This window comes from Danio rerio, chromosome 13 (genome assembly GCF_052040795.2).
Source record: "Danio rerio strain M-AB ecotype USA chromosome 13, GRCz13ab, whole genome shotgun sequence".
In the NCBI taxonomy this organism is placed as follows: domain Eukaryota; kingdom Metazoa; phylum Chordata; class Actinopteri; order Cypriniformes; family Danionidae; genus Danio; species Danio rerio.
In genome coordinates, this window is record NC_141033.1 from 6,783,983 (window position 1) to 6,805,958 (window position 21,976).

Genomic DNA, 21,976 nt, shown 5'->3' on the forward strand with positions numbered 1-21,976 from the left:
AAGCCATTCTCCTCATCTCCTGATCTGCGTCTGTTTCCTGCCAGGAGGTTTCAGCTTTTCTCATCTGTCGCTTCAGTTCAGATGAAGGAAATGGGTTTTAGACCAAGAGTGTCAGCTCTTAAGTACTTTCTCAATAGCACAGGAAGAGAGAGGCTCAATTAGGTGTTGATCTTATGAGACACTAATCAGTGCCGGAAATGTCAGAGCACCAGTGATGGTCTTGGACCTCATTGAGCGCTTGAGGGGAAAAAGAAGGGAAAAAAAACCCTCACTCAATTAAGATTTTTTTTTTTTTTAGCAGATTTTTTTGATTTATACACACCTTACATACATAATTTATTGTTCAGCTGAGCAATTGCGTGGTTCAGGTCTCAATAACATAACTTATGTTTTCTTGAGGGACTGCATCCATCTCTGCAATGATTCAAATAACTTAATAAAGTCATCTGGAATGGCAAAGAAAGCGTTCTTGCAGGACTCCCAGAGTTCATCAAGATTCTTTGGATTAATCTTCACTGCCTCCTGCTTCATCTTACCCCAGACATGCTCAATAATGTTCATATCTGGTGATTGGGCTGGCCAATCCTGGAGCACACTGACCCTCTTTGCTTTCTGGAACTTTAATGTAGAGGTTTCCATCCACTCTGCAGATGTCTCTTACCCCACATACTGAATGTAACCCCAAACCATGATTTTTCTTTCACCTAACTTGACGGATTTCTTTGAGAATCTTAGGTCCATGCGGACTGGAATCTATGACAAGACTTTTGTCTGGTGGTATAGTCAGCTCATTTTATGTGTCTGCATATGTATGCATGTGTGTATGTTTGTTAAATTATCATTAATATCATTACCATCATATCCAGTTAAGATCTAAATCTGCCACAATTGACTGAATCCTACAAGACAGTCTGCAGCAGTTTTTATCAGTGAATGCATCTGAATCAACATTCAGCTCTTAAATGTCAGCTCTAGATTTAGCTGTGTAAGTTGCCACAGGGGTTATATAACATCTACGCCCATTCCTCCAGGCACCTCTCATATTCGGAGGATCACAATGATTTCTTTAAAAATAGAAATGGCTTCTTCAAGAACACTCCCATGACTCATAAAGCTTATGAAAGTTAGCAGAGTCTCAGAAGAACGTTAATCAAATTACACTATTGTGTATTTCAGTAGTTTTTATAGCATTTAGTAGACTTAAGTCTGTATTATTACTTCATTACTTTAGTTAATACGTTTTTCATAATATACAGTTGAAGTCAGAATTATTAGCCCCCCTTTAAATTTTTTTCTTTTTTTAAATATTTCTCAAATGATTTTTAACAGAGAAAAGAAATTTTCACATTATGCCTGATATATTTTTTCTTCTGAAGAAAGTCTTATTTGTTTTATTTTGGCTAGAATAAAAGCAGTTTTTAATTTATTAAACACCATTTTAAGGTCGAAATTATTAGCCCCTTTAAGCTAGATGTTTTCTGATAGTCTACAGAACAAACCTCAGTTATACAATAACTTGCCTAATTACCCCAAACTGCCTAGTTAACCTAGTTAAAGCTGTATATAACTGTCTTGTAAAATATTATTTACTGTCATCATGGAAAAGATAAAATAAATCAGTTATTAGAAATAAGTTTTTAAAACTATTATGTTTAGAAATGTGTTGAAGAAATATTCTCTCCGTTAAACAGAAATTGTGGAAAAAATATACAGTTGGGCTAATGCTTCTGACTTCAACTGTATATGCATGTTTGTATCAGAGTATGGAACACTTATATACATTCATAGATAGATAGATAGATAGATAGATAGATAGATAGATAGATAGATAGATAGATAGATAGATAGATAGATAGATAGATAGATAGATAGATAGATAGATAGATAGATAGATAGATAGATAGATAGATATATAGATAGATAGATAGATAGATAGATAGATAGATAGATAGATAGATAGATAGATAGATAGATACACAGACTAGATAGATACACAGACTAGATAGAGAGATAGATAGATAGACAGACAGACAGACAGACAGACAGACAGACAGACAGACAGACAGACAGACAGACAGACAGACAGACAGACAGACAGATAGATAGATAGATAGATAGATAGATAGATAGATAGATACACAGACTAGATAGATAGATAGATAGATAGATAGATAGATAGATAGATAGATAGATAGATAGATAGATAGATAGATAGATAGATAGATAGATAGATAGATAGATAGATAGATAGATAGATAGATAGATAGATAGATAGATAGATAGATACACAGACTAGATAGATACACAGACTAGATAGAGAGATAGACAGACAGACAGACAGACAGACAGACAGACAGACAGACAGACAGACAGACAGACAGACAGATAGATAGATAGATAGATAGATAGATAGATAGATAGATAGATAGATAGATAGATAGATAGATAGATAGATAGATAGATAGATAGATAGATAGATAGATAGATAGATAGATGCACACAGTATATGCATACATACATACATACATAACCAGAAAACTGTGACAGTGGGGCAACAACCAGTAACTGTTTGGCCTATTGTATATAACACAAACCCAAACAATAAGTATACATCTATGCATTGTAATAATTAAATTTTGGAATTTTAGAATTTAAATTGTACCATGGTTTGACTAAATACCACATTCTGATTGGCTTCAAAGGGCCCTATCTTACAAGGTGCAAGACGTAATTGGCGCGAATTGTTGCTATTTTGAGACCAGCGCAATCCTAATTTCATGTTTTGGGACATGTTGTTTAAATAGCAAATCCATATGCACCATTTTGTTGACTTATGTGTGTTCTGATCTAAAAAAGAGGTGTTTCAAGGCATATTGTTGGCGTATTGCTCTTTTGAAGAACTGAAATAGGCGCCACGCCGTTGACCAACTTAAACCTGGTCTAGTCCAGCGCAGAGATCACCTATGAATGTCCAAAATGTGTACACATTGCTTAATATACAAAGGATGTACAGCAATACACAAACATCTTTACATGTGAATAAAATTAAAGAATTAAAATATTACAAAATTATTATTTTCTACATAAATATATAAAAAAATGACGTCCATGTCTTCTTCATGTCGGGGAGCTTTTTTTTTAGTTTAATCATGACAATTTGCATTTGTATAACGTTATTATGATTAGCAGTATAATTTATTAAATGTATTCATATATTTGTTTTAATAAAAACAAGTTTAGATTTGTCCACCTGTCAGGTTTTGGAAACGTATGCATCACCATGTGGGGCATAAGAACAGGACGTGTGTTTATAAATAACTCAGTTTTTTGACCACACTTTGTTATTATTGTCCATTCATTCATTTGTTGGAAATTAGATTTAATTAAATTAAATTACAGTTTTTGCACTTAAACTAAATTAAATATGTCGACTAATGGATGTCTTCAGTGGAGTGAGTACAACACCGTTCCCTTATTCCACGAAAGTGGAGTACAGTAAATGGAATAAAGTAACAAGTTAAAGTAAAATAAAGAAAAAGTAAAGAGGCTCGTTCTTTATCTTTCTGCTACATTGGCTGTTAAACTGTTTTCTCACTAGAGAAGCATTCAGTTTTTTCTCTTACAAAGTCTGCCATGTAAATAGCAAATGCATCATGGAGCGATCCAACTGACTCTTAACGGGAATGGGAGACGAGACTTTGATTGTTTATTGTACGTTATACTCGAAACTCATTAAGAGAATAAGCACAACCTTGTTAAACCATGCGCCGGAGCGTATTTTTCCATCGTTGAAATAGCAAAAGTGGACTCGGACATGCCCTTAATGCTTTTGCGCCATGCGCTTTAGACTTTGTGTCTACATTGTTAAAATAGAGGCCAAAGTGTGCAATAAAAGCATTAAACACATGTAGTTCCAGTAGATTCATCACTGTTTTTTTTATCAGTCTGCAACATGATATCTTTTGTAGCAAGGGTAAGTAGGCAGTAATCACACAGCAGAAGTATATTGCTGTCAATACTTACACATATACAAGATTTCCTGGAGTCGAGTGTGCAGCAATACAGTCTTCCTGGAAACAAGTCTGATCAGATAAAACAAGCTGTGTTGTTTACCTTAGTCTGTCTACATACACACCCTTTTGATTTTACTTATGTTTTGCTGACAGATCATATTGGGAATAACATTAGGGATACACTAAGGAGATCTATCCTCTACACAATGCACAATGCAAAGAAAGCAATCAGTGAAGTGTGGCTTTATTGGACACCCTTCATCTCCCGGTTTCACAATAAAAGTCCCAATACATAGTAAATATTCTATATGAGCTAAGCTAAATGTAAAAATAAGGCAACAGTCTTTTTTTTTGGCTACGAAATGTCTGATAAAGAACTTGACTTAAACTTCATGCAAATTTTGAGGGCGTATTAATTAATAGTCATGTGTCCGTAGTAAGTCCATGTTTTGTTCTCATAAGCTTTATTTTTCACTGGGGTTTTACGTTCTTGAGATTTACTCAATAACAAGGAAACAATGGTGTTTAACGCTTACAGTATGGCCATTTCCATCTACTGAACTTTAAAATCTGAGTTATGCAGACATGCAGATAAGTGTATCTAGATTGGATTGGATTGGATTGTTTGTTTGTTTGGTTGGTTGGTTGGTTTGCTGGATGCATGGTTGGTTGGGTGGATGGTTGGATGGTTGGTTGGTTGGTTGGTTGGTTGATTGGATGATTGTTTGGTTGGATGGAAGGTTGGTTGGATAGTTGGTGGGTTGGATGGATGGATGGATGGATGGATGGATGAGTGGATGGTTGGTTAGTTGGTCGGATTTATTTAATGACAGAGAGGCAGACATTTTTTTTTCACTTGGTTTGTATGGATTCTGTTTGAATGTTTCACAAGGTAGAGCAGGGCACAATTATGTTGTGATTTGTGTTAACATGGAATTTTTAACTTCAAACTGCATCATGATCACAGAAACACAACTAACTGGTAGGGGATTCTCCACAATTTCATGTACAAGTGCTGGGCTAGCTTCAGAGATGTATGCTTCATAGAGAAGACTTCCACTCACACAGACATCTCAAGAGTCTGGGTAACATAATGAAAGCATACGGACAATCAAAAGCCTAGCATGACACGAAAACTTAATTTTGACTTTGATTGATTGATTGATTGATTTATTGATTGATTGATTGATTGATTTTTGTCTTCTGTTTCAGTTCTGCCAAGTCACACATGTGGAAACCCAGGGTTGATACCCAGAGGAATTATCCATGGGACAAGGTACAACGTTGGTGACAAGATCCGCTACAGTTGTGTAATGGGATATGTTTTAGAGGGGCATGGAGTACTCACCTGCATAGTGAGCCCAGGAAGTGGAGCATCGTGGGATTTCCCAGTACCATTTTGTAGAGGTAAGTTGCTAAATTCATACAAGGACAATAAGTTAAAAAGTAGTTTAAAAGGGTTTTTGGAATATATTCTCAACACCATGTTTGTATGCAAGGATAACATAGGCTGTGTAGGATCATGGGGTGTTATGATCTGAGTGTATGTCAACTTATGCATATCTTTGTTTATGTCAAGTTGTCATAACAAAGCCATCCCAAGCAATGTCATCTTTTGTAATTAAAATGACATAACTGAGTGAATAGCCATTAATGACAGTTGTCAAATGCATGCATAACATCATCTTCATTTTTATGTCCATATCATGATTATAAAGTTGTCGTGAAATTATTATAAACACCCCATTCAATTATTGTGTTATCATAGCAAGTTTACAACATTAGCACAAATAAATGCAATAGCACAAATATACGAAGAGCAAAATGTTTTGTTGATTGATTGGTTGATTGATTGATTGATTCATTCATTGAATCATTCATTCATTCATTCATATCAGATAAGTCTAACAGTAGTATTAAGATAAGGTAAGCTAAAGCAGGGGTTCTCAACTGGTTTGGCCATGGGACCCACATTTTTACATGGTCATCAAGCCGCGACCCAAATTTTTAGGAACTATAATACAATTTTAGGAATTATACTTAATTTGTATTTATTTGTTAACATAAACAAGTAGTGACAGATAAATCATAAGAAATTCACCAAGACTTACAAATAAACAATATTTTATTGTTGTCATTTAACACAACGGATCAAATTATAGAAATATTACAAAGTAAAAATGACAAATACTGTTAATAAAACATGTTTTCTGGTTTCTAAATGTTGTTTTAATTTAGGAGGTTTCATGCTCTCATGAGAGCACCTCACTACATATGACACTGAGGCTTTAAGTCTTTTTTGTTGTCAATAAATATATCCATATATCCATATACATATTCGGGGTCTTACTTACGCTTGACATATTTGTTGCAATATTTAAATGAAATTTCACATGTCAAACAGTAGGGTTGTCACACACGCATTTCAAAATAAAAGTCTGATATAAGCAAAAATAAGTAAAAAATGTAACTTTTGTTGTTTTTTTTTTTTTTTAACACACATTCCGCGATCCACTGAAAATGTTCCCGCGACCCACTTTTTGGATCACGACCCACCAGTTGAGAAACACTGAGCTAAAGTATTAGTATGGAGTATTCAACTATCAACTTGAGAATGGGATAGTCCCAATAGAAAACTGTACCGACACAGTTTAAATTTTCTTGAACTTCTATGTTAAGCTGCTTTGACCCAATCTACATTGTAAAACAACTATAGAAATAAAGATCCATTTTATTAAATATTTAATACAGTTTTACTAATTCTACTATTGCAAATCTTTTTAAAAACGTTTGTGCTATTTTCTCCAGCCGAAGGATCATGTGGTGGGACATTACGAGGAACAACGGGAACTATATCAAGTCCACACTTTCCTTCGGAGTATGAGAACAATGCGGATTGCACATGGAGTATTCTGGCTGAGCCAGGGGACACTATTGCCCTAGTGTTTACAGACTTCCAACTTGAGGACAGATATGACTTTCTGGAGATCAGTGGCACAGAAGCACCATCAATATGGTAAGCAAAATCCCCTCTTTTGCTTTATTAAATTGTTATGTTTATACAATGTCAAGCAACAGCGACAGTTTATACATTAATTTTAGCAGTACGAATGACTTTTTGCACCTCAATACAATGTATGTTGGGTACAACTTGGAACGGTCAATGATTTGCTACTTCAAACAAAATCTCTGTTGTTACTGTGAACATCTGTGTAGAATCATCACAAAGTCTATTATTGCTGATGTAAACTTGCATATGATATTGCAATATGTTTTTACTTCCAAGGAAGTAAATCACAATCAAAATGTGTTCTTTGCACATTCAGAAATCATACAAGTGAATGATATTCATAACCATCTGCTGTTTTAATAAAAACAAACAGAGGAAATGTAATGATTGCAAGCCTTCCACTGATTTTGATCGTATATTTAAAATATGTAAAAAAAAAAAAAGTACTTAGTCTCGTTTTGAGGGTCATACTCGATGCTTCTTTTGTTAAAAGCAAAACAGCGTAGGTTCTGATCTCTCTTGTAATGATTTAACTTCAGTTCAGATGCAAAAAAAAAAAACAAAAACTCTAAGTGCTGTCTGAAATTAAGCATTTTTCTCAGACTTCTATGTTTATGCTGGGTTATTTCATTTTAATGACCATAAAAAGAACATATTCTTTGCCATGAAAGTGAAATTACTGAAGCTACACACATGAGACTGATAAAAATGCTCAGTTTTGAAGAACATTTCAGGTGGAATTTAGAGGTTTTTACACCTAAACATCTCTGAACCCTCAAATTTATATAAAACACTATAAAATGTGCCATAAATGTAGTCTACATGAAACCTGCACTCTTTTCCAAGGCTAAAGTCTTGTGAAAGTTGTGTGTGAGGAATGGATTGCAACTCATTAACCACGTAAAATCTTTTAATTTGGAATGTAACTTTTCATGTTCACTGGCAAAAAATAAAAAAATAAAAAAATAAAATAATAATAATAATAATAATAATAATAATAATAATAATAATAATAAAAACACGGGACTAAATTATATTAAAATGAAAACCTTAAAATTTATTTCAAGATAAAGTATTGCTTGGACATCACAGAGGATGTGTGTGAAACAAACACATTAAGTAAACTTCATCTAGTAAACTAGTCTCATCCCAAAGGAATTTAGATCAATACTCAAAAGAAAGATTAAACAGTGCTCTCAGAAAAAAAAAATGACATGCCATTGATCACACTAATTATTTCTTGCTCTGACTATTTTACTTCTCATATTGAGGATCACCAAAAAATATATACGCTGCATAGATGAAATATAGCCCTAATTATAATTATATTCAGACAGACAGAGATGTGTTTTTAGTTATATTTTGTTGCTTCAATGTATATGAAAACTCAGTTAGGGAAGATTATCTACCTGTGCATAAACATATAGGGCCCTATCATACACCCGGCGCAATGTGGCGCAAGCCACGACACAACTGTTGTTTGCTAGTTTCAGCTTGGCCCAAAGGGTCGTTCTGATGTTTTGCGCCACGCTGTTTAAATAGCAAATGCATTTGCGCTCATATGTGCGCCCGTAGGTGTTCTGGTCTAAAAAGGGAGGCGTGTTGAGGTGTATTGCCAGCCTGATCTCACGAGAAAACGAGTTCAGTCGTACGAAATGGTACGATTTTAAAAAGGAGGCATGGCACCTGACCCCACCCCTAACCCCAACCGTCATTGGGGGATAAGCAAATCGTACTAAATTGTACGAATTAGATCGTACGAATTCATACGAATTAGCCACTAAATGAAAAAGTTACGAATTGCCGTGAGATTGTGTTGGTGAGATTGTGTTGCTGGCGCGTTGCTAGTTTGAGAAGCTATAATAGTTTTTTTCAATAGACCAGAACAAAGCCGGTCTATTGTCCAGCGCAGAGCACGTTCGTTATGTGCCTCGCTTACACACTGCTTAATACACACAAGATTTAGAGCAATACGCAAATATCTTTACATATGAAAAAGAATGAAAATATTAAGGATATATATAGGATATAATAAGAATTTATATAGGATATAAATATAAAGGGTTAAAATATTACAAAACAGATTATTTTTGAGCCAAAATAAATATAAAAACCATACTTTCATGCCTTCTTCATCTCGAAGGGCTTTTTTAGGTAGATTTGCCCACCTGGATGTCCATACAGCAGTGTTTATTAACGCGTGTCCTGTCACATTTGCCGTGCAAAAACTAAAAAGCTAAATGTGTGTGTGCACGCGCACACATTTTTATAACATTGCGTGTGACGCATCGTTGCAAAAAGGCTTGAATTATTTCTCAACAAACATATCAAACAAGTTTTTACCGTAGTAAGGGAGATCTGCTTCATTCTTATCTGTCACTGTGCTGCTTATCTATGTGAAGGCTACAGAAATCCCTGGCTCTGACACTTTACAGACAAATTCTGGAGACACAAAAGACGTATATTAAATCTTAAAAAAAGGGGATAAAATAGTTTATTTTATTGTTTGTTTGTTCTCCTCACCTGTTTTTGTCCTCACATATTCTTCTATTTACAAAAGGTTGCAGTTGTCACCAAGTTCAATCCTAGTGAGAGAGAGTAGCATGCAAAAGGCTTTACCTGAACTCTATTAACTTTAAGCTCCGTGAATAAAATTGTTCTTGGTCTTGATGTGTGAGAATAGATGCTTTACACCTCGCAAATACTTTGCTTTCTGCTTTACCAAAGCAGGTTTGAAATTACACAAACTTGCTGCAAGAGAGCAATAAGATTACTTCGCCGGGCTGGCGATGAAATAACAACAGCAGTTGTTAAAATTGTAGTGAAATAATATCAGGATGTTTGTTCCTGCTATTAGCTGCATCAGCATTATGCACATGTTGGGAACAAAATGGATGCTACATTATCTTGATGGGGTTGGTATTAATTAAATGTCTGTGGAAAGACAAGGTTTAACGTATAACTTTTTTGCACATTCAGAAAAAAGCAGAGTACAAACTTTGCTGTTAATCATCAATTAAACTGTTATGATTCAGTTATATTAATTACACGAAGGGCAATCAAAACACACATGCTGTGTAGTTGTAATGAAAAACATACACTCACTGGCCCTTTCGCCATCAGAGCTGGCTTAATTCTTCATGGAATACATTCAACAAGGTACTGAAAATATTCCTCTGGGATTTTGGTCTATTTTGACAATATAGCATAAGGCAGTTGCTGCAGATTTTTTGGATGCACATGATGTGAATCTCCCGTTCCACCACATCCCAAATATGCTCTATTGGATTGAGATTTGGTGACTGTGGAGGCCATTTGAGTACAGTGATCTCATTGCCATGCCCAAGAAACCAGTCTGCAATGATTTGTGCTTTATGAGGTGCAACAGCGACTTTCAGATGGTAGGGTCATTATTTGGCATCAACAACATGAAAGCGTGGATGCATGCTGCCTTGTATCAACGGTTCAGGGTGGTGATGGTGATGTACTGGTGTGGGGGATATTTTCTTAGCACACTTTGGACTCATTAGTACTAATTGAGCATCTTGTCAACAACACAGCCTACCTGAGGATTGTTGCTGACCATGTCCATCTCTTTATGGCCACAATGTACCCATCTTCTGCTGGCTACTTCCAGAAGAATAACGGTCCTTGTCATGAAGTGTGAATCATCTCAGACTGGTTTCTTGAACATGACAGTGAGTTCTTGTACTCAAATGGCCTCCACAGTCACCAGAACTCAAACCAAAAGAGCACCAGTGGGATATGGCGGAACGGGAGATTCAAATCATGAATGTGCAGCCGACAAATCTGCAGCAACTGCATGATGCTATCATGTCAATATGGACCAACATCTCAGTATCTGGATTAAGGCAGTTCTGAAGGCAACAGAGGGACTAACCCGGTACTAGTAAGGTGTACCTATTAAAGTGGCCGTTCCGTGTATATCAAAACAGGTCTTCTGTATATCTGCAGTCTAGGAATTCAGAACAAAAAATAAGTTTGAAAATATGCCTTAAAAAAATTCAGTGGTCTTAAATTTTAGCTGTTTACTATTCAATTTAAGAAATTCAAATACCAATTAAGAAATACAAATAAAACAAATGGCATGTAATATTCAGTTTTATTAAGTTACTATTGTTAGTATTTTAATTTACAATTCTAATATAGGTTGTTTTGGCATATTTTAAGCTCTATAAGTAAACAAGAAGTTAATGTCTGAACTCAAATATCAAATATATTAGCGGTAGAACTGTGAGAGAGCACAGACATCTTTATGAATGAACAAAAAGTTTATTTTGGGGATGCAGAAGAAAATAAATATATAATAAATGAATATTAAAATCTCATAGACATCAGATACTGCTGCATTATCGAAGTATTGATTTCCCTGTGTTTCTGTCTTACACTTCTGGGAGTAATGCATTTCCTGCCTGAGAGATGTCTGAGAGCTTTACAGCCATATGTGACATGAGTGTGAAGAAAAGGCTGTGAGTTATTCTTGCTTCGCAGGCACTGGTATGGCATTTAACAAAACAGGTCTGCTATAGTTTCATATGGATTACTGAAACGCTGGCTCAATGAGGACCCGAGTCTCTTCCATGACATTCAGAAGCATTTTCATTATTGATCGCGTTACTGTGGCATTATAAAAAGAAAACCTGGCCAGTTTTAATAGGATAAGCAGTATATTTTGACCTCAGACATTTCATTCCGAATCAATCAAAAAGACTCCAGAAGGTCAGTAAGTACTTATACCTTGAATGATGTTCAGGTTGATGCTGCTGAATATGATGGGAGGCTCTATGTGTGTTTATGTAGCTGATTCGCTGATTTTTATCCATTCATTCATTAGTCCATCCACCCATCCATCCATCTTTTAATCCATTTATTATCCATCCATCAATCCGATCCATCCTTTTATTCATTTATACATCCGCCGTCTGTCCATCCACATATCCATCCATCCATCCATTTGCCTCTCCATTTATCCATCCATCCACCAACCTTTCATTCATCTAACCATCCACTATGCATCCATCCATTCGCTCATCTATTCATTCGTTCATCAACAATCCCATTCATCATCCATCCTTTCATCCCCTATCCATCCATCAGTTCATTTATTCATTCACCCCTCCATTCATTTATCCATTTATCTATCCATCCATTCATCTGTTCATCCATCCATTCATTAATTCACCCTTCCACCCACTCATCCATCCATTCATCCCTTATCCATCCATCCATACATCCATCCATCCATCCATCCATCCATCCATTAATTCACCCCTCCACCCACTCATCCATCCATTCATCCCTTTTCCATCCATCCATCCATCCATCCATCCATCCATCCATCAATTCATTCATCCATTCATCCATTCATCCATTCATCCATCCATTCATCCATTCATCCATCCATACATCCATCCATCCATACATCCATTAGTTCATTCATTCATTCATTCATTCATTCATTCATTCATTCATTCATTCATTCATTCATCCCTCCATCCATTCACCCCTCTATCCATTTATCCATTCATCCATTCATTCATTCATCTATTCATCTACCATCTATCCATTCACCCCTCCATTTCTCCATTCATTTATTCGCCCATCCACCCACTCATCCATTCATCCATCCTTCCATTCATTCATTCATTCATTCATTCATTCATTCATTCATTCATTCATTCATTCATTCATTTATTCATTCATCTAACATCCATCCATCCATCCATCCATCCCTTCATCCATTTATACACCACCCATCCATTAATCCTTTGTCCATCCATCCATCCATCCATCCATCCATCCATCCATCAATCCATCCATCCATCCATCCATCCATCCATCCATCCATCCATCCATCATTCATTCAGTTATTCATCCTTCCATCCATCATTCCCTCCATCTGTTTATCCATTAATTCATTCATTCATTCACCCCTCCATCTATTTATCCATTCATTCATCCATCCATTCATCCATCAATCCAAGCAGAAGGAAAGTGGGTGAATGAATGAGGATGCTGTTTGAATGTGCTTTGCTGTTTAATAAGAATCACATTGGTTTTGGAGCTTCGCTGGCTGTGGTATTAAGCTGATTTGAGACTTGAAAGTTCAAGTGCCTGTTTTTTTTTATTTATTTTTTATTGGGTGATGATGATTATGAGTATTGAAAGTGGTCTTGCAAGGTTCAAAGTTGTTTCAAATGGCCCAAAGAGGCAAGCTCGTGCAAGTCGTTGACGCAAGAACATCAGCTTAATCAAAGGTGACAAATGAATGTACTCTCAAGTCAAGATTTCAAGCTGGTGTGAGTATTAACATGTTTATGATGGGTGAGATCAGCTACAAGACTGCAATGAGGAGTTTTAAGTCACTTAGTGCTTCACACAGAGACAAGCTTGGAGCATGCACAAGTAAATGGAACTTCACTTTAAATTTCAAAGGTCTTCAGAGAGTCCATACTACTGTTTAATTAAAAGTTAAGTATTGACTTGTTTAGGTCAAAGGTGGCCTTTGTAAACAATTAGAGCTGTTGGCAAAAGAAACAATCTGATCCACATATTAATCACAGATCATTTTTCATGTGTTTCTTTAGTTTATTGTATGTGTCTTGTTCTGATTAGTTGTTTTAACCTGAAACTGATCTGCACACACTCATATTAACTGGCCCATTTCAGAACACAGAGTTCTTTTGTATTCCTGGATTATTTACAATTGCAAACTGGACTGTTCTCTCGTTTACGGATTGTTTGCTGATTGCCTTGATCTCTGTTTGTATCCTTGTATCTGATTGCTTGCTGCCAGCTCTGACCACTGTCTGGAATTCATTCATTCATTTTCTTTTCGGCTTAGTCCCTTTATTAATCTGGGGTCGCCACAACGGAATGAAACACCAACTTATCCAGCATGTTTTTTTTACACAGCGGTTGCTGTTCCATCTGCAACCCATCACTGGGAAACATCCATTTACATTCATACACTCACATTCATACACTACAGACAATTTAGCTTCACCTGTATTCACCTGTATCGGATGTCTTTGGGAGTGTGGGGTAAACCGGAGCACCCGGAGGAAACCCACGCACACCTGGGGAGAACATGCAAACTCGGACCCATCCGAGGCTCGAACCAGTGACCTTCTGGTCAAATTCCCTCTCAGCCCTTAATCGTCATGACTTCCTAATCATCCCCGTCCACTGAATTGGCTCTGACACTGTCTCTCTACAACACCAGTAGCTGGTGTGTGGTGAGTGCACTAGAGCCGTTGTCCTCTGGCTGCCGTTGCATAATCCAAGTGGATACTGCACACTGGTGGAGGTGTGGAGATACCCCTCCAGCCCCTCTCCTACCTCATGATTGTGAAGCGTTTTGGCTGTATGGCCATAAATGCGCTATATAAATACACATTACATTATCGGAGTCTTTAAACGGTGAACTTCACTTCTGATTGGTTTTGTACATAATTACGGAATTGGAAACTGACAGACCTAAGAAATGACAGCTGGAGAGAGAGAGATCAAGAAACACTTGGGCCCTAACACAGGTCCTGCTCACATCAACCAACCAGGTTGATGTACTGGTGTTGACTTTGTGCAGGTAAAGCAAGAGTAGCTCCACTGAAGTTGATAACTATTCCTAGACTTGGATTGGCAGCTGCAGTTCCTGCTGGAAATGTTGACAGAAAGGAACAATTTGAGGTAACTCTGCGTCATTCTGTAATTTGGATAGGCAGTGCATCAGTCCTCAAATACATTTGGAATGGAACTAGCAGTTTGCTGATGTTGCCAACAGAGTTTACCCTATCAGAGACCTGTCACAGATGTCTCAGTGGCATTATTTCAACTCTGCAACCAATTTCAACTCAACTCAATTGTGTCTATAAAGCACTTTCAACACCATGACTGGATCCAAAGTGCTGCACAGGCAAAGTTAAAATAAAATAATATGAACTAATGGCTAACAGGCAATAAAACAAGATAAGGGGGAAAAGACATGTTTTAGGCACTATCTGAAATACTTTAAAAGTTGAAGAAGATCTATTTGTCAGAGGAAGAAAACTCCAGAACCTAAGAGTTACCACAGAGCAAGATTATTTAGGGATTGACTTGTTTAAGCAAAAAGGTGGCCTTTCTAGAGTTTTTAAAGATTAATAGCTGTGGAAAAAGAAACAATTTGATCAAAAGATTCAGATTAGCCTTATTGAGTCTAATTTCCATGTGTTTCTTTGGTTTATTGTATGTGACTTGTTCTAATTAGTTGTTTTAATCAAAAAACAATCCACAAACAGGTGTACACTGGCCCATTTTAGATTTTAATATCATTTGGTTTACTCTTACACTCTCAGAAATAAAGGTACATGCGCAGTCACTGGGGTGGTACCTTTTTAAAAGGTACAATTTGTACCTAAAAGGTCCATATTAATCCCTCAAGGATACATATTAGTAAAAAAGTACAAAAGTGTTCCTCTCAATATGTTTAGGTACTAATATTAACTTTTAAGGAACCAATAAGTACCATTTAAGTACAAACGTGTACCTTTTGAGAAGGTACCACCCCAGTAGCCCATTTTACCAGTGATACTGGTAAATATATGGATAAATTTCCGGAACGACTTTACCGGTAAATTAAAAATAGCGCTGTTCACACAGGCGAGGACAAAGTTGCGGAATTTTTCCAGAAAAGAGCATTCACACATCCATTCCAAAATACTGGTAAATTCTGACATCATTAACTAGAAATGAGCTCTGAACGGCTGCGCTTGCATTTGTAAACATCTGACTACGTCACAAACTCTGTGGATGGATCAGTATTGTGAACAACTTCGATGAAAACATATAGATAAACAATTTCGTATGTCGAGATGTACATGATACTGTATGTGTGTGTGCTGGCGCTCACGGGCTGTTTCACAGGCACACACAAAGCTTGAAGGTAAACAAACAACGGCTTATCATAAGCATCGTATCGATAATTATTTACATGGTTGGCATTAAGATGAACATATAAACGTTATCTGACTAATTTCTACCAGCTAAATGTGTCTGGAAAAATATTCAAAGGCTTTTATTCTCATAAAGCGTGCGGATGTGAATGCGTCTGAATGTTCTGATTGGCTAAAAGCAGATGTCTCACGTCAGCACGTTCTAGACGTGTAGGCGCTCTTTCCGGCAATCTTCCTTCTGCGTTCACACAGGGCTGCATTCCGGCAAATTACTGATAATGTTGCAACTTCTGTTTCCGGAAAATAGCCAGAACAAATTTACCGGTATTTTCAAAAAGGGCCTGTTCACACATACACAACTTTGATTGCCGGTAATTTTCCGGAAAGGTTTGTATGTGTGAAAGGGGCTAGTGACAACTCATGTATCTTTATTTCCGAGAGTGTATTGTTTATAATTGCCAACTGTGTTGCCAATTCACTATCATCTCTACATTTTAGGCGAGATCGTGGAATTGTCAGAAGTTGAAATTGTGGAAGATTTGCTGTTTAGGTCAGTGACATAGTCCAGTGATCGACCATGCACTGCCTTAAAACGTGCGACTGCTCTTAGTAATGAATACTGTAGCAAATATGTAGCCAATGCAGGTTGATTAATACAGGAGTACTGTAATAAAGCACATCGCAATAGTCCTAACAAGATGACATGGAAGCATGAACCTTCTCCAAGTGGAGTTTATGTATAAAGTAATTTCGAAAGGATCACATGCTTATGATTGACCTTAGCTGGTTCCACACCATGATTGAATCCAAACACACAATAAATAACCAGATTCTTACCTTAGTTATCTTCGTCTTGAAGAATCCTCCATCCACTCCTATTCCTCCTCTCTACCCTAAATTAAATCAGGATGGCGGCTTTGTGGTTAGCACTGTTGCCGCACAGCAAGAAGGTCACTGGTTTGAGTCCTAGTGGGCCAGTTGGTGTTTCTGAGCGGAGTTTACATGTTCTTCCTATGCTTGCATGGGTTTCCCGGGACCTCTGATTTCCTCCCACAGTCCAAAGACGTTTGGTATAAGTGAATTGTGAAAAGTGAATACAATATGCAGGTACAGTTGGTTTGTTCATTTGTTCATTTGAAACTGATCTTAAATGAGGAAAAAAAAATGTCCACAGCATAAATTTGACAATCAAATTTGAGGTCAGAATCAAATTTGACACTTTTATTTTTTTTCCTTTTTTTACATATAACAGTTTGTTCCCTGGAAACTGACCTAAGCAGTCATAAACATCATTAATAAGACTCTAATTTCCAATTATGATCATCTTCGTGTTATCCTAATTTAGTTGGAGAAAATCATTTGCCAACCAAGATTATCCTCTGTGAGACGTTCATGAATAAACTGCAAAGCACTTCAATTATCTTGTTTCAATGGGAAATGTATTTGTGAATAATCTGCACACAAGTGATAATGAATACCAATTTTTTTCAAAAATAGAGCTCAATAGCAGCAAATAAAGAGAGAATAAAATGGCTCCCAGAACAGAGCTCTGAGTTACCCTCGCAGACAAGAGGAGCAGTGGAGTATGAGTGATCACCTAGACTGACTGAGACAGTACTATCCTTCAAGTGAGAAGAGAACCATTTTAAAGCTACACTCTGAATACCAACAAGATTCTGGAGACAAGCAATAAGTATATCACAGTTCGCTGTATCAAATGCTGCAGTAACATCTTACAGAAGTAGAGCAACATGGCTCCTAGAGTCAACAGATATTGAAGATGTTTTTAGAGACCCACAAAAGAGCCGAATCTGTACTATGTCCAGATCTAAAACCACCGCCAACATGATTTCACCAAGTAGAACATGATCCTGTATGAACATCTATGTTGCTCCTTGAATGACATTCCAATCAGCCAATCAGAATTAAGGGATAATTAAGTTTAGGCTTACAGTAAGGTTTATGCACTTTTACAATATTCTGGAAAAATTTGCAGTTATGGCTGGGTTTAGGGGTGGGAAATAGGTATTTTCCAGAGGTGTAAAGAGTACCTGAAAACCACTGAGTAAAAGTACAGATACCTTACGGTAAAAATTACTCCATTACAAGTTGCAAGTTACCAATTCCAATAAGACTTAAGTAAAAGTATTAAAGTATCTGATTTTAAAAGAACTTAAGTATTCATACTGAATGTAGGCTCAAAGAACACCAAGAAAGGTTTTATTTCCCAGTATTGACATTACATTTAACACCTCAATGTTTCAAAATGGCAGAACAAAATAGATAAAAAAAGAACATAAAGTCTCATTCAAACTCAAATGTTCAAAAAAGGCACAATTTTCCCAACAACAACAAAAAAAGTTTCAATATAGAATATAATATATTCAATTTAAACTAGTAAAACATAGTAAAAAAAAATCAGAGCTGACTTTCATGTAATTCACCTCTCAGAGGGTAGTAGTATTTTTATTTTGAATAGTTTTTCAATTGATTACGATGTTTTCTCTGTATAGACCAGGGGTCGGCAACCCAAAATGTTGAAAGAGCCATATTGGACCAAAAAAAAAACAAAAAACAAATAGGTCTGGAGCCGCAAAAAAATGTAAAGCCTTATATAAGCCTTATAATGAAGGAAACACATGCTTTATGTATCTATAGTAGCTATATTAGCCTACTATAAAAACGACTAAGTTGGCTATAAATACATAATGAGCCTTCATGATTAAATAGCCACTGAAATCAGGTGGTTGGTGTTTATTTAGTTGTCATTTAAACACTTCAGCACAGCCTCTGGTCTTTCAGTGTATTAATTTGATCATTTCTTTTTGCGGCCCATCAGAGTTCACATACCTGCATAAAAGCGCATTGAATATCGGTCACATCACAGGCAATTGAGTATGCTGGCACTGAATTAATGTCCTTGGTTTGCTGATCGGTGATGTTACCTGCCATTTTAATAGCCCTTTCCTTCACTGTCTAAGCAGAGAGAGGTACAGTATATCTTTAATTTTTTGTATTATCTTGGTTTTGAAGTCCGCAAATAGGTGTTCTAGTATGTTGATGAATGACTCCTTCATGTAGTCACCATCTGTGAATGGTTTTCCATGCTTTATTATCTCCCGGTTTGTTTACAACAGCCACCTGCCTGGCATCCCGCCCTGCTGATAGAAACCTGTGTCGCAGGCTATGACGCAAATCTTCGTTGACCAAAATGTTGAAATTAAATATTAATTCTACACACTTTTACAGCATTTGAAAACGTTAAAAATGTTTGTCCTCCAATAGAAATTATAGTAAAACATATAATATAAAAAATTTATATTAACCCATCTTTTTGAACATTTTTGAAAAAGCTCCAGGGAGCCACAAGGGCAGCACTAAAGAGCCGCATGCGGCTCTAGAGCCTCGGGTTGCTGACCCCTGGTATAGACCATTTTAATGTGGTCGTGTCGTTGGCCGTTAGGCAAGCTGATAATTCATGTTCATGTGATTTAGCTCATAAATAGCATACAGCACCTTCAACACCCTGCAGATGGCGATATCGCCTAGTCCGTCCAACAAATTAGCCGTGGTAGATAAAGATGCCGACTTGTCACACACAATCACAATGTAACGAGTAACGGTAAGCGTCCGTTCAAATGTAGTGGAGTAAAGAAAACATATATTCAATCAAAAATTTTGTCAAGTAGAGAGTGAAAGTTGCTTAAATTTTTAATACTCAGTACAAGTACAAAGTAGCCAAAAAATACTTAAGTTACGAAGTCCATTTACTTAAGTTTACACCACTAGTATTTTCTAACTAAATTGATGTTCCAGGGTCAACATTGATGTTAATCCAGGATCTCATCGTACCTCATGATGTTCTAAAACCACACTAGAATCTATCGCAAGTATTATTCCTCTTTAAAAACTGATTAAGCTGCTCCAAGACATTGTATTTTTTCTAATAACTTAGATACAAAGGGAAGCTTCCAAAGGCGGCCCAAATTACCCATGTCATCAGAATCTAAGCTAGGTTTGAACTACAGCAGAAGTTTAATAACAACATGCTTAAAACTAACCGGTGTTCAGATTATCCTTCCTCCCATTCAAAAAGTAGGCAGCAAATTTTCATGATGCAGTATGCTACACATCAGATTTCATAACCAGTGTAACTTTTAATGTTGAGTAGTGTGATATGAAGCTGTAATATCGCCATAACCCCAACCACAGAACCATTCAAATACAGCGTTGGTAGCATAATCTGAAGGGTAGGATAAAACACCAGAGGAAAGACTGCTATTTACAATAAACAGAATGCATAGACCAATAGTGTCAAACAACTTAAACTTAAAGAAAGAAGAGGTAATGCCATCACTTGGAAACATGGCAAGCTTCATAAGGGCAACCATACGGTATATTTTAGTTATTGAAGAAAACTAGACATCTAATTAATAGGATTGACCAGGAAGAGCATGTCAGTATATGGGAGCTGAACTTTGATATCTGATAGCAACGACCTTATCAATATAAAAATTCAAGAATGCCTCATCATGTATCAGCAGAAAGAGAACTAAAGAACTCAATAATTGTGAGAGTTTCTTAAAATAATGGCAGAAAAATAATGAGCTCTAGCTACTGTAACTTGACAGCACTTTGACATTCATTCAGACAGCTCTTCATGATCGCATAAGAGACCTGCAGTTTATTCTTCACCTATTTACATTCAGTTCTGTACTCTTGTCTGAGAGCTGGGGTAGTAAAATTTAACCAGGGCAGTGCTTTATCATTACTTTTCCTATAGCCTTAATAGCGACAAAACATCTAAAATATCAGTGGAAGAAGTGGTTAATTGATTAACCAACACTTCTAAGTGCATGCTAAGACTAGGAGATATCAGCAAAGCAGGGAGAGAATAAGCCTTAAAAGCAGCTAAAAACTAGTGGTGGCCAAAGGCTTAAGGAAACACTGAAACAGTCAAAGCAAATGTTTTGAAGCTTTGAAATGTTTCGAAATCCGTTTCTACAATGACACCTAGTGGTATCTTTTTTTTTACGTATTGCACTGGAATAGCTTCAGAATAGAAACAGTTAAGCAAATTGAGTTATTAAACCCGAAGTTGTAGAATTGAGGTGAATCAGTAAAAGTTCCTGACTAGTGTGCAGAGATAATGAGTTTGAATAAAGAGAGATACAGCCCTAGATGTTAGCTTTTAAATGCTCTGTTTTTGTAACGTGTTTTGTTTTAACTCTGGTCTGATGTCTGAATGAAAACTTCGTGAATAAATGTCTTGTTTTGGTCATAAAAAAAGTAACATTAATAAAATAAATCATCCAAATTTCGGAGTATTTGAGTTGGGATTCAAACCATTTGCAGCACTGTTACTCTGTGTACACGCACAGTCCACTAGGCTACATGAGATAGAGATTTCTTTCCGACCCTGTCAGTCAAACACAGATTAGCCAGGTCTTGAAATGCTTCTGAAATGATAAATGCTTTGAATCTCGTTAGTAACGTGACCTGGTGTTTAAAAACACTTTAGTCATGTGACCTGGGTGTTTCCAATCAGCTTAGTTACGTGACTTGGGATCATTCTTCTGTGCAGTGTTTCGAAACACTTGCACTTCGGGATCTCGAAACTTTGTCGAAACATCAGTTTCACATCAGCCATCCCTACTAAAAACTGCTTGGTTTGTAAGGAGTGAAGACGCAAACGGGGCAGGAACAGAAACATTATTTAAATTGTAGGTAAACAAAACCCAGTTTTGTGATAAGAGAAAACTGTATAATCTTCCAACCCAAGCTCATTCTGAAAACGTAGTGCCGCGGACCCCGGGGGTACGTACGGCTGCATTTATTTTTTTTCAAGCGAACGCTGCGGGTCGGTGTGACGCTGTTCCCTTTCGTGCTTGCCTTACCTCCTTGTGGAGGGCTTCCCCGCTGCAACCCGTTTGTCCACTCAGCTCACCGTGTACGTCGGCAGGCTCGAGATGCAGAGAGGAGTCGACCACGGCGACCGG

At 36.8% G+C, this 21,976-nt stretch overlaps 2 protein-coding genes across 3 annotated transcripts in view; both read left to right on the forward strand.

Moving 5' to 3' along the window:
* csmd1a (CUB and Sushi multiple domains 1a) overlaps positions 1–7,466 on the forward strand; it is a 244,233-nt gene extending 236,767 nt beyond the window's left edge. Inside the window, 2 exon segments of the mRNA NM_001017855.1 lie at positions 5,226–5,420; positions 6,822–7,466. Coding sequence (NP_001017855.1) covers positions 5,226–5,420; positions 6,822–7,033 — 407 coding nt within the window. The 3' untranslated portion in view covers positions 7,034–7,466.
* Positions 1–21,976, forward strand: part of wu:fc02b11 — a 643,013-nt gene that overhangs the window by 394,266 nt on the left and 226,771 nt on the right. The gene's annotated exons all lie outside the window — the stretch shown is intronic.